The sequence below is a fragment of the Corapipo altera genome, unplaced genomic scaffold (assembly GCF_003945725.1).
Source record: "Corapipo altera isolate COAL_440 unplaced genomic scaffold, ASM394572v1 165, whole genome shotgun sequence".
NCBI lineage: Eukaryota > Metazoa > Chordata > Aves > Passeriformes > Pipridae > Corapipo > Corapipo altera.
Window position 1 is genome coordinate 1,893,092 of NW_020884954.1, and position 14,369 is coordinate 1,907,460.

General features: G+C 51.5%; 1 protein-coding gene across 1 annotated transcript in view; it reads left to right on the forward strand.

Annotated features, from left to right (window-relative positions):
- The window catches only part of DGAT2 (diacylglycerol O-acyltransferase 2), a 20,686-nt gene extending 11,804 nt beyond the window's left edge, over positions 1–8,882 (forward strand). The window contains exons 5-8 of the mRNA XM_027663552.1: positions 2,771–2,975; positions 5,721–5,895; positions 6,479–6,681; positions 7,454–8,882. Coding sequence (XP_027519353.1) covers positions 2,771–2,975; positions 5,721–5,895; positions 6,479–6,681; positions 7,454–7,608 — 738 coding nt within the window. The 3' untranslated portion in view covers positions 7,609–8,882. The remainder of the gene's footprint in view (positions 1–2,770; positions 2,976–5,720; positions 5,896–6,478; positions 6,682–7,453) is intronic.
- The last annotated feature ends 5,487 nt before the right edge of the window (positions 8,883–14,369 follow it).

Genomic DNA, 14,369 nt, shown 5'->3' on the forward strand with positions numbered 1-14,369 from the left:
TGAAATTTAGGGAGAGATGAAGGGTTACAGCATTTGAAAAATTCCTGCTTCTAGATGAAATTTAGGGAGAGATGAAGGCTCTGCCTTTGCTGCTGGCAGGTCAGACCCTCCCTGGGCTGAGTTTGTGCATCAGCAGATCCAAGCCCTGTGGAAGGGCACAGACCTCTGTCTGATGTCTGGTGGTGGCCAGGCTGACTCTCAGCCCTGTAAATCCCTGTTAGGAGAGTCTGATTCCCCCTGAGTGTCCAGTGCTGCCCAGATATTCCCCTCGTGCCTTGCTGTGGGTGAGCTGGATCCCTGCACATCCCTTGGAAGGGAAGCTCACCCACAGCAAGGTAATAAAGGTGCTGTGGGTGACTGTGGTGGGTGCTGCCAACCCCACAGCTCCGTACCAGGAGCTCCTGGAAAGCAAACCCGCTGATGAGGCAGCAGCTTGGCAGGGGCTCACACGAGGCATCCAAGCAGTGGCTCCACTGGGATCTGGATGTCCTTGCACGTGGTGGAAGGGCTGGAGCAGGAGGACAGCGTGTGTTCTGGGTGAGCTGTGTGGCCCTGCCAAGCCCGGCACGCAGAGGCCTCGTGCTCCAGTGACAAGGACAAAACCCCCCTGTTCCAGCTGCCTTCCTTTTAAAGGAGCTGTGCTTGGGGCAGGAGAAAGGTGAGGCCTGGGAAGCACCACCCTGCTCTGACAGGAGCTCTGGGGAGGGAGGAGTGTGTGACCCTGGCCCAGCCAAGCCACGTGTGTTTGCAGCCATAGACCCAGAGAACTGTCTGGGTTGGAAAAGCCCTCTTGGATCACCAGTCCAACCATTCCCCAGCACTGACAAGCCCAACACTGACCCATGTCCCCAAGTGCCACATCCCCACTGCTTTTAAACCCCTCCAGGGTTGGGGACTCCCCCTCTTCCTGGGCAGCCTGTTGGAGAAATGTCTCCTAGGACTGAGCAAAAGCTGGCAGATGGAAGCAGCAAGAGCTGCTTTTTTCCTCCACTCTTTTTCCTGGTGTGTTTTTTTTCAGTCTGCAGCCTGTGATCCCTGTCTGTTCTAATGGATCAAGGGACAACCCTCCCACCCTGGGGAGTGATAGCACAGTCACCTGCTAATTGGGAAGGGAGGGAAAGGGGGTGAAAGGATGACTTGGTGTGGGATAGGCAGTGGGGCTCTGCAGAGCCTCTGTGCCCTCCTCCTGGAGTTCTGTGTGACCTCAAATCCAGAGGAAGGTGTGGAGAGGGGCAGTCACCTTGCTGACCCTGCTGCTGTGTCATGCCTGTGTCCCAGCAGCCGTCCTGAATAGCACAGGGGCTGTGGCCTCGTGTAGGGACAGCTCTGGGGACAGGGGGAGGAGGGGATCAGGTTTCTGGGCACACTGGTTCAGTGTGTTGCAATGGCACTTCAGCTCCCTGCAGTGGGATTCAACAGGAGGGACTCACTCAGTGCCAGAACTCCTCCTGGCCAGGGCAGTGGGGTGGGAAATGCTGCTCTGACGTCTTGGAAAGCCGCGTTTTTTCCGATGGGAGCTGATGCAGAGTGGCCTTTGCAGCAGAGTGGCCTTTGCATGGGCAGTTTGAGGGATGGGGGGCAGTTGTTGTCACCTCACGCTGAAGGTGCCACTTGCAGGTCCTGCCCCTGGGTGCTGCAGTTGGCAAAAACTGGTGCTGTTGAGGTTTAGATTTAAACTGGATATTGGAAAGACACCGTTGACTGTGAGGGTGGGGAGGCCCTGGCACAGGGTGCCCAGAGAAACTGGCTGCTCCATCCCTGGAAGTGTCCAAGGCCAGGTTGGAGCAACCTGGGCTAGTGGAAGGTGTCCCTGCCCATGGCAGGGTGTGGGACTGGCTGGGTTTTAAGGTCCCTTCTAAACCCAAACTATTCTAACATATGGGAAAAAATAAAATTTGGTCCCTGGTTTTGCAGGACAACGCCAGAACCCTGCTGTGCCTCCTCAGACCCCCTGGGTACCAGCAGGGGAAGCTGCTCTGGCACGTGGGATGCTGCTGATCCCCACAGCATCAAAAAACCCCTCTGGCAGTAGTAGTGCCAGGGCCTGGGTTGTGCTGTGCTGCCCATGACAGCTTTGGAGTGTCCATGCTGTGCAAACAGAGCAGCACACGGTTATAGGAATATTGCACAACCCCAGAGCAGTGTGATCCCAGCTCCTGGAGCACGTCCTGCAGGAACCACAGCGTGGCTGTGCATGGCTTGAGGTCCTTTGGCATCTAGGCCGGGGCTAAACCTCTTGAAAGTAGGGATAGTTTCCAGTGGTAAACCACCCTTCTGCACGCTTTTCCACTTGGAAAGTGGCCAACAGGCACATTAAGTGGTTGGGTCTATTTTTCAGGCATTAAGCAAACTTGCTTCTGTTCTGGGACAGTGATTTTTGTGTTCCTTCCCCCTCACACTGGGATGTGAGCCACTAATGTGCTGGGAGAGGGAAGGAGGCGTAGCTGTGGCCACAGGACCGGAGAACTTGGTTGGTTTGGGGAAGAGGTGTGCAAGGATTCCTCAGGGAGGAGCAAAGGGCACAGGCTACAGCAACCCAAGCCCAATTCCTGCTCATGTCCAAGACCAGCCTGATTATCCTGCTCCCTCTGCTTGGGAACCTGAAGTCTAAGTGGCCTCTGAAATCCGGGATAGCCCATACCCCAGCTCTTGGACTGCTGCCCTGGTGGGAACAGAGACAAAACCTGGGGGATAAGATGTTTTTCTTCTCCCATTTTTATTTATTACCTGAAAACATCTGCCTTCACATGACCTCTCTTTTCTCTCCTAGCTGGTTAAAACCCACAACCTGCTGACCACCAGGAATTACATTTTTGGGTACCACCCACACGGCATCATGGGCTTGGGGGCCTTCTGCAACTTCAGCACAGAGGCCACAGGTGTGAGCCAGAAATTCCCTGGGATCCGGCCCTACCTCGCCACCCTGGCTGGGAACTTCAGGATGCCCATTTTGAGGGACTACCTCATGTCTGGGGGTAAGTGCAAGCACACTGTGCTCCCTCTGCTCGTGCCTTGGGCTGCATTCCCCTCTTCCAAGTGACCACTTCCCCCTGGGAGCACCACCCCAAGTGTTGCTTCCACAGAGCTGTCAGGAGGAAGCTGGGAATAAATGTGAGTGCCTGCCAGGAGTGAAGAGGCTGGGCATTCCATGGTTCCAGCTGTTCAGGAGAACCCCTTCACTGAATATATTCCTAAAGAAGGATCACAGGGCTTGGGCAGTGATACAGCTTTACTGGATGACATTAATGGGTCTGTTCTAATGGATTCCAGGATTTTAATGCTGGAGGGCTTGTAGGTTATGACCAGCTTTTAAAACCTTAAAAAATAGTGTTCTTGTATGGCCTGAGCTCCATTTTGGATGCCCATAGGTTAGGTAGAGGTGTGGGAGTGACACTTAAAGACCGTGAACTGAGCAGTCCAGTACCCTGTTTTCTGTTCCTGGAACTGATTCACCAATAAATGCCTTTACAACAGATCTCTTAATAAAGTAGCAAGGCTGGGGAGAGGATAGGAGGAACTGTGCCTGGCTCTGACTTGTCAGGATTGACTGCTTCCAAGATTACTGCCTTCTGTTGGTGAGGGAGAGGAAAAACTGCCTGGATCTGATGCACAAAAGGTGTTTGTCCTTGCCTAGAAAGGGCAGTATCCCCAGCTGGTTTTTATCTTCCTGTAAGTCGCTGTGTGAAGTCCACAATTTGGGAATTCCACGGGACAGCAGTGCAGGAGGAGTTGGGATCTGCTTTCCAGCCCGTCGTGCCTGTAGACTGTGTGATGTGTTGCTAAAGTTTCCATGCAGCATCAGCTTTCCTATATTTTAAAAAACCACGTTCAGCCTTCTCAGTGTGACTGGCAGATGAATCCTGTGGCCAACCAGAGCTGCTTGCCTGTTTTTGGAAGGAAGGTGGGAGTAGGCATGACCTGTGTCACTGCAGGCTTGGCTGTCCCTGGGCACTGTGGTCAAACCAGCGGGAAATTCCACCTCCCATGAACTTGGGATTTAAGCAAGGCTATAGGTGTGACAAAGTGACCTTTCTGAAAGCCATCACTGTCTCCACTTTCCTATCCCTGGACTTGAGTGAGGCAACAAAGGCTTTAACATCCCTTGGAAAGCACTGGTAATTCCCTCAGCCCTTTGTTTTGTGGATGAGCCATTTCAGGTGAAATTCTAAGGAACCCAGTACACAGTTAGTTGGTTTACAACTACTAGCAATGATTACAATATCCTACAGCCTCCTGGAGGTCGGGGTGCAGCAGGGATCCTGTAAGGCATGAGGAGATGGCCAGAAAATCCTCTATACTGTGTGAATGTGCTAAAGGGCAGAACTCAGCGACTGCCCTTGTCCCTGTGTCTCACCGCATTTTCTGGAGGCAGGATTTGGTGCTGGGAGCAGCAGGAATCTCCTCCTGCTATGAGTGGGAGAGGGCTGGACACAAACCTGTGCTGCCCCCCTTAGCCAGGGCTGTGTGTTCAGTATGGAGGATGGCAGCAGGAGGAAGGGTGGAGCAGTGAGCACAACCTGAGCCTTTCAGAGGAAAAGTGTTCAGAGCGCTGAAAAAACTGAGCTTTTCATCTTCAAATCCAGCTGATCTGTCTGAACTGTGTCTGCCCCTCTCTTGTCTGGAGCTGGGACAGGTGATGACCTCCATGCCCGGACAGACATGAAGGCTTGCAGACTTGCCCTGTCTAATTCCCCCAGGCCTGTTCATCATCTAGTTCTTGGTTCAAGTAATAAATACCATGAGATGTGCAAAATCAGCTTCTAAAATTAGTGTCATGCTGTCCTTCCCTGGGCAGTGACCTGAAGCTCTTGGGTCAGATGTGTTGTGTGAGGGGAATGTAAATGATGGCATCTCACTTCTCCTTGGCTTATCCAGGCTCAAAATGTGAGGCAGGAGCAAGCTCTGGCAACAACTGTAGCATAGAAGTGAATTTAAAGAGCAGAGAATCAAATTGCATACCAGTCTTATAGATTAAAGGTACCTTCTTTCACTGGGTTGTTATTTCCCTGGAGTGGGTAATAGTGTTTTGGGCAGGAATTGCTTTGTAAGGCTGAAGGGGAGTCCTGTCCCTTCCAGTGCAGGGTAGAGGGAAAGACCTTCCCAGACACTTCTGAGTGTGGACTTATTTAAGCACCCAGTCCCACACATCCTTTCCTTCCCAAGGCAGCAAAGGGTTGCGTTCTTGCCAAGCAAGAACTTCATGATGTTTCAGGAAAATATTTTCTAAATGAATTCATAGATCTGTCTCAAAGGCTTATCCATGTCATTCTCTTTGTATCACTAGAGCATTGTCCCAAAGGACAACTCATGCCACAAAGCTGTGCTGAGGAATTGCTCATGTTCAGGCTCTTAATCCATCAAAATAACACGGCTGGTTTCCTCCACCCTGAAGGTAAACGAGATCCTGCTGTAAAGTGTACAGGGAGGGATGCCTGACACAAACACCTTTGGCATCACTGAGTGCAGAAGAAAATCCTTGCTGAAGTCTTTTGGTAAAGGAAAGCTTTTGAGAGCTGATGTTGGTGGAGTTTATGACCAAGTCTAGTGCTGCCAGGTCTATGAACTGCTTCTTTAGCTGGGGAACGGGTGCCTGATAGCACACACCACCCTCTGTGGCCGCAGGGCAAAACCTGGAATCAAGGCACAAACTGCAAGTGTGGCTGGTGGCTTCGGGGTCACCTGAGTCTCACAGCCTGCCCCTTGTCTGTCCCCTGCCCCAGGTATCTGCCCTGTGAACCGGGACAGCATCGACTACATCCTGTCCAAGAACGGCAGCGGCAACGCCATCATCATCGTGGTGGGGGGGGCGGCCGAGTCCCTCAACTGCACCCCGGGCAAGAACTCGGTGACCCTCAGGCACAGGAAGGGCTTTGTGAGGCTGGCACTGAGGCATGGGTAAGGGCAAGGGGCAGCCGTGGGGCTGGGGCAGTGCTGCTGCCCTTGGGAGGGGCTTTTGTCTGAGCAGCCTGGCCTGGGTGGAGATGGCCCTGCTGGGTGCAGGGGGTTGCACTAGGCAACCTTTAAAGGTCCCCCCAACCCAAACCATTCTATTGTGTCCCCTGAAGCAGCTGATACCTTGGAGGGCTCCTGTTCTCTCCAGTCTCACTGTGTTCTCTGGGTGTTTGCCCAGGAGTGTCCTCTGGCTTCTGGGACAGCAGGAGGGGTCAGGAACCTGCACAGGGCATCACCCTGTGACCCCATGGGTCTGAAATGAGCTGCCCATCAAAAATGGGAGTTGGGGATGTATGGAAGCATGTCCACTGCCTGACTGCACAGTGTTCAGGGGCCCAGGGCCAGGACAATTCTCTTGCAAGCCTTAAAAGTGGATCTACTCCACCATGTCCAGCCTGGCTGACTTATGTGTCACTGCCTTGTGCTGCAGGAAAAGCTCTGGACAATGATCTCAGCAACTGTGCAGCCTGGCAGAGCCCCCAGGGTGGGTGTGGGGTGGGGTCCTGACATCTGTCTGTCCTTCCAGGGCGGACCTGGTCCCCGTGTACTCCTTCGGGGAGAACGAGGTGTACCAGCAGGTCATCTTCGAGGAGGGCTCCTGGGGCAGATGGGTCCAGAAGAAGTTCCAGAAGCACATTGGCTTTGCTCCCTGCATCTTCCATGGCCGTGGCCTCTTCTCCTCCAACAGCTGGGGGTTGTTACCTTACTCCAAGCCCATCACCACTGTGGGTAAGGTTTTGGTAGAAGCTGTGTGCCACTTCAGTCTGTGCCATACCCCTGCTGTAGTGTGGTCGTGGAGCCTTGAGTATAAAATTGCTTTCCCTTCTGTATAAACCTCCCAGCACAGCTGACAATGAGGTGGAGGAGTTTCCAGGGGTTACAAGCCTTCTGGCATGTTTTGCTTCCAGACAGTTTTGCAAGTGAGCCCTTTTGGGGGGGGAAAAAATGTGCTGTAGCTGCTCCCTTCTCTGCCCTTGGATGGGCAAAGTCAGGAGCAGCCTGGTCCCCACACCCCTGGGACTGGCAGTGGGGAGCTGTCTGATGACTGAATCTTACAGACAAGCCCAAAACTTGCATTTGAGTCTTCCAACCCAAGGCATTAGGGCTTTGAGGGAGGGGGGTAGAAAGGTCAGCTTTGCTTTTGCGGGGTGTGTAGGGGAATACACGAGAACTGACTGTTGGTTCCTTTGAACTGAGGAGGGATTTTTCACTCTGCTGTAAACATAAGTGGGACTTTCCATCCTCCCTGTACAGTGGGGGCTCTGCTCTGTGGAGTTTGTGTAGCTCAAGTGGGTCTGGTATTGCTGCAGATGTGATGAGGGCCCCGGGGGTGGGACAGTTGTGCTTCAGAGACTGGTAAAACTGGGAGAACTGGGCAAACCTCTGCTATGCTGGCACAGGTGGATGTGCTGAACTACCACAGCTGTGACCACAGATGACAAACCTCCAGGCTGTACAGGGGCATTTAACCTAGTGTGTGGATTTTCCCTCTTTTTCTCAGTTGGAGAGCCCATCACCATCCCCAAAATCGATAATCCATCCCAGAAGGAAGTGGACTTCTACCACAGCATATATGTGGACTCCCTGATCAAACTCTTTGACAAATACAAGAGCAAATTTGGCCTGCCAGAGACTGAGGTCTTGGAAGTCAACTGAAGGCAGTGGCTCAGCAGCACCTCCTCCTCTAAGAACCAACACATCTTCTCCAGGAGTCCAAGCTGTCATATGGTGTACTTGAAAGCATGTGTGGGTGTATGTGTCCTCCAAAGAAAGTGTTTAAAGTATTGCTAGACCGCTTTTAAAAATAATAAAGAAAGGCTTTACTTTAGATAAATCCCATTACAAACATCTTTTTATCTAAAAAAAAACCAAACAAAAAAAACCCCAAAGCATAACTCCCTTTGGCTGTGAGGATTTGGATGGGGGAAATGGTTGCCTTTGGAATCTGCTCTGTAATGCTGTTGGATCACCAACAATGGATCAGAAACATTCCTACAGCTGCTGTACCCACTGGCACAAGCTATTCTGGGGGGAGTAGGATCCATCTGGTTTTCCAGCTAAAAAGCAGCAGGTTGGTTTGACCAGCAGAGCAGTGTCACAGGAGTGTTGCACAAGGGTTATGTTGGGATGTGCTTATGTGGCACAGGGGGTATCTGCTTTGGAAAAGCCCTCTTTGGGAGCACAGTGGGAGGCTGTCAGCCTCCCTGGTGTGGCACCTCTGACACGTGGAGCAGGGAACCAAGAAGGGCAGAGTCTGGGCCTCAGTCCACAGTGTGGGGGGTGCTTTGGTGGCTGTGACCCCAGCACTGTGTTTGGGATGCCAGTTCAGAAGCAGGTCTGTGGCAGGCTCTGCTTTCACAGAGGCAGGTAGCTGGAGATCTGGGATCCCTTCTTAGCCAAGGATAAGCTCTAGGAGCAGTGGGGTGGTGCAATCATGTGGCCCTGGTGTTGCAGGCCCTGTAGGGGTTAAATGCAGTGGGGCTGTTAGTGCAGGATCCCAAAAGTGTTTGGGGAAGCCCAGGAGTAACTTCTGCCCTAAGATGGCTTTTAACTGTTCCGTCCAGTGAATGTAAAGGAGTAGCTTTTTCACACATAGAATCTAAAGCGAGCTACTTTTAAAAGTGTTTATATAAACTGTTTACGTGGATGTTAACACTGCTTGTAGTGAGATTTCTTCAGAGTACAACGTGTTTATGTCTAAACCTGAAACATTGCACTACTTGCATGTCTGACCTGCCTTTTCAGCCGTCCAGTGGAGTGTATCTTGAGCTCCAAAATGTGCCTTTCTTCCATGCAAGAGGATGGTACTTCACATTCCTGGAATCTTGCCTCTAAAGACGAATGTTCATCTGTCATATTTGATAGATTATTGTATTACAGAGTATCAATTTTTTTGTACAAATTTCTAGAAATAAACTTGGGCAAAACTAGTGGGCTGCCTTGGTGCCTTGGGTGTCGCAGTGCTGCGTGGCTGGGTCTGTGTCCCAGCACTGCTTTGGGTGACTGCAGCTGGGCTTTGGCTTTGAGGGGGAGAGGAAGGCTTGGGCTGACCAAAAGCAGACCTGGAAGTGTTCAGAAAATGAATAGATCTGGTGCTTGGGGACTGTGGTTCAGTGGTGGACCTGGCAGAGTGAGGTTAATGGTTGGACTTGGTCTTGGAGGTCTTTTCCAGCCTTAATGATTTTATGTTTTTGTTCTACCATCTGCACTGTCCCTTCATGGGACACCAGGATACTTAAAGCAAATCTTTGTGGTTTCAGAGTGGGGTTTTGCCCGTGAGTGTACAAGGACCTAAGGCAGCCCCATCTCTGCACCTCCTTTACTGAGCAGGTCCAGAGAGCTTATGTCCTTTTGCTCCTTTGGGTTTTGTTGCTGCCTGGATTGCATCCCTGGTCCTCAGCTCAGGAAATCCTTCCAGCCCCTTTCAGTACTTGGAGAGGGCTCTTTAAAATCTGACTTTTTACATGGATGGGTAATGATAGGACAAGGGGTAATGGTTTTAAACTAAATAGGGTAGAGATTTGGATGAGATGCTGGGAAGAAATTTTCCCCTGTGAGGGTGGAGAGGCCTTGGCATGGGTTGCCCAGAGAAGCTGTGGCTGCCCCTGGATCCCTGGAAGTGTCCAAGGCTGGGTTGGACAGGGCTTGGAGCAACCTGGGCTAGTGGAAGGGGGTTGAAAAGAGAGGACCTTTAAGGTCACTTCCAATTCAAACTGTGCTGGGATTATTCTTGTCAGAGCCCTGAGCCTCCTAGTACTGGAGATGCAGAGTGCTCCAGAAATAGCACCCAGTGCTGAAAAGTTCACGTGGGCTTTTTTAGCACCGAGGGAGGGTTTAACCTGTTGTCTCTGGCCCGTGAGCCCTGGAAGGGATCCATCAGTGCTGGCTGACACTGCTGTTCTTCAAGGTGAAAGCCAATCTTATTCCCTGCCCTTTTCAGGCTTGGCCAGGGGAGTTTGGAAGCGTCCTGCTCAGGGAGATAAACCCGGTGTGTTGCTGCTTCCCCTTTTTCTCACCCCTCATAGGATTGATTAGTATCTGTTTTCTCCCAGCAGACATTAAGGTCGGGTTTCCAGTGCCTTGCCTGGTAACCATGCCGTGGATGCTCTGCCCAGACCACTTTGAACTGTTTGTGAGTCGCTGGGAACCACTCTGAGCAGGGGCTGGAAGAGGCCGGTTCTTGTAGAGCTTTTTTCCCAAGCGGTGTTCCCAATTGCCGGGTTTTCTCCCCGAGCCCAGCGGCAGAGGGGGGTGGTACCTGGAGTGAGCTCCATTCTGGGACCGGGATGGGAAAAGATCCCGAGCAAGTGCTGTCCTCGTGCGGCTCCCCTCGGGAACTGCAGGATAACTGCCCGAGGTTTCCCTTTAAAGAAAAATCCATACTGTCACAAAAAAGGGCCTTTTCCTGCCTGTTCCTGCCAGGGATTCAACCTTATGCAGCCGAAAAGGCAAGGGGAAAGCGCTAATGCAGGGATTTCTTTGCTCTGCTTTGTGGGGTTATTTTCTTCTCTGGGCTGGGGGCACTTGGGGTTGAAGATACTTCAACAGGCTATAAGAGGAGCCTGGTGGGAATTTGAACTCTGTCCATGGTCCGATCATTTACTGGTTCCTCCCAGATCCGATCCATCCTTGTTCTGGGATTCTATGACTCCTCAACCCCAGCACAAACCAGCACACCTAGAAAGCTTTTCTTCAAGAGCAAATGATTTTGGTTTTTTTCCCCTACTGCCTTTAAAACCCATTGTTATTTGCCCTATTTTCAGGGAATGATGGATGCATGGATTTAAGATACTGGCAAATTTTAGGGATATTGCACTCAGTTTTGCTACAGGAGTCTCACCCACCAGTTACAGTGTGAGTGGGTGAACCTGTATTTTTTTTTTTCTTGGGAAAAGATATTCCAGCATGTTTATTCCTGGGGGTGGGGGTGGGTGTTGCCGATTGGTTTAGAAGTTGTTTGAATTGGCTTGTTAAACATCCAAACAAAAGCTTATTGTCCAAAAGAGCAGGAGGGGGGGCAAGGGGCAGGGGGCTGTAAAAACCACCTTCAGGAGGATGTTATTACCTCATCACTGTGGCCATAAAGAAAAGCTTTCACCAGGAAAAAGTTTTAACAAGTTCTATAAATGTTCAAAGAACCTCACAAAAGCTCCTCGGTTTGAAAACGGCCTGAGCTTCGAGTGTGGTGAAAGAGAAGAGTCACGGTGGGATTTTCCAGGTTCCACAAGGAAGGCAGAATCAGGAGCAGAGGGGCAGCTCCGGGGCCTCCTCTGGACTCTCTCCAGCTCCAGGTCCTTGTGCTGTTGTTGCCCAGGGCTGGAGGCAGCTCTGCAGCACCTGAGGGGGCAGAGGGGCAGAATCCCCCCTGCCCTGCTGCCCACGGTCCCTGTGGGATCAGCCCAGGGGCCGGGGGGGGGGGGGGGGGGGTGTTTGTGGGCTGTCTGTGCTCTGTCAGGTCATGATGAGCTTTCCATCCACCAGCACTCCCAGTCCTTCTCCCCAGGGCTGCTCCCAGCCCACTCTCTGCCCAGTCTGTGTTTGGGATTGCCCAGGACCAGGACTTTCTACTTGGCCTGGCTGGTCTTCTCAAGGTTCACACGATCCCAGCTCCCCAGCCTGTCCAGGTGCCTCTGGATGCCACATCCCTCCCCTCTAGACCATTAGCTTGGACAGACTGGGAGGTCATGGATGTGGCAGCACTCTGTGCGTCCCTGCACTTGCTGCAGCCGTGGGAATTCCATCTTTTACGGTAACACACCTCGGGAAACACCCACAGGCACAAGATGAAGGTCACGCTCTGATCTCCAGACAGATAAATGCCGGCCTTCGGATGCGCTTCAGAAATTAAAATGGGAGTTTCCTCGGGGCATCAGTAAATTCCACAGGGTCCTACTAAGGCCAGGAACACGGTGAGTTGGGCAGTTCTGCTCCAGCATCGCTGCCTCCGGTGACTGCTCAGGAATCAGGGATGAAAGAAGCCACTCCCCAGCTGCAGCTTGCAAATACTCTGCTTAAAATAACCCAACGGCCCTTATTAATTAATTATTTTTAGCCCCAAAAGATGGTGTTATTTTGTTACAATTCAGGCAAGATCTGGGGTTTTTAATGGCTCTCATTGTGTTGACTGGTGAACTCTACAAGGCAGGGACTAAACCTCTTCAGACTCATGAAAATCGGTTGTAAATCTGAAACCTCACCCCCAAAACCTCCTCGTTTTATAACACCCTTGGAAATGGTTCCTTATCATGCTAAGATAGCAGAACCTAGAGATAACTCTGAAATTTAGAAGGAGGCCAAAGCTTTAGCTGGAAATCTGTAGGGACTTCTTTGGAGCTGTATGAGCCACACTGCTACAAAATCATATTTGAATTTTCCTCTGGGGGGAATTCTGCTGCTTAGTCCCTGAATTATGGGTTAGAGCTCTCAGTCAAGAGCAGCAAAGGAAATGCAATCTCCATATACAGGGCAGGTGAGCTGTGTGTTAAGTACCTTATTTGACTTTTCTAAATGTGACAATTTTAGAAGAGTTTTGAGATAATCATCTGCTCCTGTGGAAATGAATAAAAATAGGAAACCCCCACTATGATACTGTCCTACGGACTTTAAAGTCACTGTGTGAGTTAGTGACCTGATTTGGTCTGAAATACAGCTAATTTTCTTCCTAGTAGCTGGTATGGGGCTGTGTTTTGGATTCAGGAGGAGAATAATGTTGATAACACACTTCTTATAGAAGGGGAAGATGAAGAGTGGAGGAAAGTCAGTCACAGAAACGTCACATTTCATCCAAGAGTGGATTTATTTTTTAAAAAAAGAAAGGATGGGTTTCTATTTTTCTTTTGTGTGTTTTGGGCAAACAAGCAGTGGCATCTTCATGCTGTTTCCATAAATTGTTTGTAGTGATTTATCTCCGGGAAAACTGTTCTTACAGCTGTGATCTTCTCTGATTTTCTGTCTAGTTCTGAGCTAGAACCAGTTCTCCTCAGTGGAGGAAGCATAGCTCAGGAGGTTCAAAGTCAGAAAGCATTCCCAAAACTTCTTGATGATCATTTCATCAATCTGAATGCATTTTTCACACCTTGGGCAAAGAAACCTCCCAGATTTCATCTTAAAAACAAGTTTCAATCCTCTAAGGTGAAGATGGACAGTTCAAAAGGAAGGAGCACATGTCCTGTAATGAACCAGAAACCAGGAGGTGAATCAAACTGATACAACAGGTCCAAAATTACTATGTTTGAACCTCCTGATCCCAACAACACGGCTCAGGAATCTGGATACTTGAAAACAGCACACTTTGCTATTGAAAATACTGAAATAGTAGGGTGGTTTTTTTCATCAGAAGTTAAAAATGGAGATGCACTGGGCTCCCAGAAGATCTTAAAAAAATTAGTCACTCTTTTTAATCAGTTTTCCCCACCAGAGACACCAATATCCAGAACTCACACACAACTCCAGGCTCGCGGTTCCAAAAGCTTAAGCCTGAGGTGTGGAATTCATTGGGTGCCTCCACGTAGAATCAAACCATTTGGTGAAAGAGGCCCACACAGATGTGTCACTTTGTGGGAAAACAGGGAATCACCCAGGGGAAGAGCTCAGCAGCCCTGGTTCGACTCCCAGGAAACACTCTGGAGAAAGGCAGAGCCGCTGCAAGGGAAGGAGGGAGGACGGAAGAGGATCCTGCAAGGATGGCCAGTGAGCTCCAGAGATCTTGACTTCCCCCTCCAGTTTCCACAACTCTCCCTGTTTTCAGAGCGTTCACTGTCGAATATCCAAGCCCCAAATGCCAAAGGCAATGCTGTTAGCACACGAGTCCCTGCAGAAGGGGCATGACAAGCCCCGGAGCGCTGCAGGTGCACCATGGCTCGGTGGGCTTCCAGGGGTGTTCTCCGTGGCGTGGGAGCTGCAGGACAGGAGGGCTGGAGCGGAGGAGGAGCAGAGAACAGGCTTCCCAGCACCGCACGGCACACTCAGCCTTTCCAGAGCCTCCCGGCGCGGCGGGAACAGGCCCTTCCAGTGCCGCGGCACGCGGGGCACGGGCGTGTGAGGGGTGGCAGGACCGGTGTTCCCGTGGCGCAGGGATGGGCACTGCCATGGGGATGAGCGTCTCCAGCACAGCCACCTACGCCGGGCAGGCGCTGCAGGGCACGGGGGGCACCGGCGGGGCGCGGGGACGGCGCTGGCACAACCGGAGCCGCGCGGTACGTGGGGATGGTGCTGCTCCGGCCGGGGTGGGGTGGGATGGAGGGAGGTGCCGGGGGCATGGCTGTGGTGGGTGTTGGCACGCGGGGGATTCAGTGTCGGTGGGATGTGGGGTGAGTCAGCATGGAGAGGGATGGGATGGCGTGGTGAGGGATGGGTTGGTGTGATGGTGGGTGTTGGGTTGGTTGGTGGGGCAGGCTGGGGTGACGTGAGGCAGGTGG